General features: G+C 34.7%; 1 protein-coding gene across 7 annotated transcripts in view; it reads right to left on the bottom strand.

Moving 5' to 3' along the window:
- Window positions 1–296: 296 nt before the first annotated feature.
- The window catches only part of LOC119590555, a 24,786-nt gene continuing 23,071 nt past the window's right edge, over window positions 297–2,011 (bottom strand). For all 7 annotated transcript variants that reach the window (XM_037939214.1, XM_037939213.1, XM_037939218.1 and 4 more), the window contains exon 4: window positions 297–1,761. In XM_037939214.1, the coding sequence (XP_037795142.1) occupies window positions 1,015–1,761 (747 nt within the window). In that variant the 3' untranslated portion in view covers window positions 297–1,014. The remainder of the gene's footprint in view (window positions 1,762–2,011) is intronic.

The following is a 2,011-nucleotide window of genomic DNA, read 5'->3' as shown; positions in this document are numbered from 1 at the left end:
GGGGGGGGGGGGTCCTCGCTGTGAGAAAGTGAATATTGGGTACCGTAGTTTTCATCTATATTAACCCACAGCCTTTCGATTCCGCATAATCATACTATATCCCATTTGATTTTGAAAAAAAAAATCTATGGACCATTCTAATCTTTTTTCTTCTTCTTTTTTACCAAGAGTCCTGATATTGAAGATGCAAATTTTCAAGTTACCTCGATTTTTAGATGTCCAGACCTTTCTACTATGCGGATGATTCCTCCTTTTTTATTGTTTTCAGTTCAGAGGAGAGGAAAAGAACTTAGAAATAACTTGGAACTTTTTTCTTTATTATTTTAGGATACAAATTCACTGAAAGACTAGATATGTACCAAAAGTTATGTACATTTGATACACTGACATAGCATTGTTATTAAAAAATTATATAACAAATATCACTCTTAAAGATTGTCCACGAGTGCTTAATTATTCACTTTTTTCTCTAATTGATCATTAGTTATATTAGTTTAAAACTAGTTCTTATAGATTTTCATCTTAGGTTGGACATGTGTATGCTATGTCCAATAAATATGTTTAAATAGACAATATTCAGTTTAAAGCCACTGATTAACAAATTCTCATACACCTGAATAAATTACAAACGACAACCATTAATATCTACATTAAACTATTGAATTTGATGTCTTTAGAAAATAACTTTTATATTGTCTTCTATATATACACATTATTCTTTGATATGATTGTTATATATAAGTAACTGGTACACGATATAGTTAAGTCCATTACACAATAATTAATGTCACAGATGATATATGAAAATAATTCATGATTGTACTCATGCATAAGATTGTAATACTAAACAATTATCATAATAGGGACGATTATCTTTAACAAAGACAATATTCGCACATTGTTACAGTATCTGGTCTTTCTTGTTTCGTAAATGCCCCAATAGTACGTATTGAACATTGAAAAGAAAGAAAATATGACGCAATATCACTCATTTTATAAAGTATTAAGGCACGGTCATGTTAATAATTTCTTTTCTAATATAGACTTGAAAAGAGACGTCGCATCACCAATGATATCATCTAGGATTTCAGTCGCTATAGCCTCTTTCAGTTCCTCCTCCTCTTGGCTTACATTTTGCCACAGTTTGTCCTCCTTCTTCAACTCGTCTATCACCACGTTTTCTATGCGTCTCTCGGTCATGATTTGGTTCTGGTAAAGCAAGTTGTCGGATACACTAAAGAGGGTGTTGGATCTGAATACCTGCAGACCGGAAGGAATCAGCTCATACTGACTTCCCTGGTCCTGTAGAACGCTGAGAACTTTGTTTTGTACTAAATGAACTGGGTAATTTACACATACAGCAATGGACTGAGAATAATTTTTACTACATTCAGACATTGTGGATTTGACTAGATTATAAATAAGATGCTTATTAAAGCTTTTACTACAATAATATACGTTATCATCACAGATGCTTGTACCCTTAGTACAAGGAACTTTAACTTCGCTCACGTCTTCGGCGAAAACGCACATTTTAATAAATTCCTTTAGCTGGTCTTCTGTTATAGTTCGCTTAGTCTGTTCACAGGGAGTTTCAATCTCGTTCTCTATCACAACTTCCTCCTTCGCGGGCAAAGTCAACGGACTCTCACTTTCACTCGCCGGTTTGTAGACTTTTATAGTGTTGTTGTTGTGGAAAGTGACTGGAAAAACCTCTTCGAACTTCTCCCCTCTGTGTATCGAAGCGTTTCGACCACCGCTCTGAAACGGAGAAGGACGATTAGAGATGGAATACAGACTCGAACACACGAGCGTTGTCACCATCAGCCTGTCTACAGATAACGACGTCTTTTAAAACGCTATTCTTTGATTCAATGATTAAGAAAGGGGTATTATATTATAGAAAGAAAAAGGGGGCCGCTGCATTTTAATACTATCGGCATCTTTATTCGACCTTACGTCTGACCTTTAGAGTAAACATTAAAATGTCTGGATGTAACAATGTGATATG

This window comes from Penaeus monodon, chromosome 27, assembly GCF_015228065.2.
Source record: "Penaeus monodon isolate SGIC_2016 chromosome 27, NSTDA_Pmon_1, whole genome shotgun sequence".
NCBI classification, from domain to species: Eukaryota; Metazoa; Arthropoda; class Malacostraca; order Decapoda; family Penaeidae; genus Penaeus; species Penaeus monodon.
This window is presented reverse-complemented; position numbering and strand designations above follow the sequence as displayed.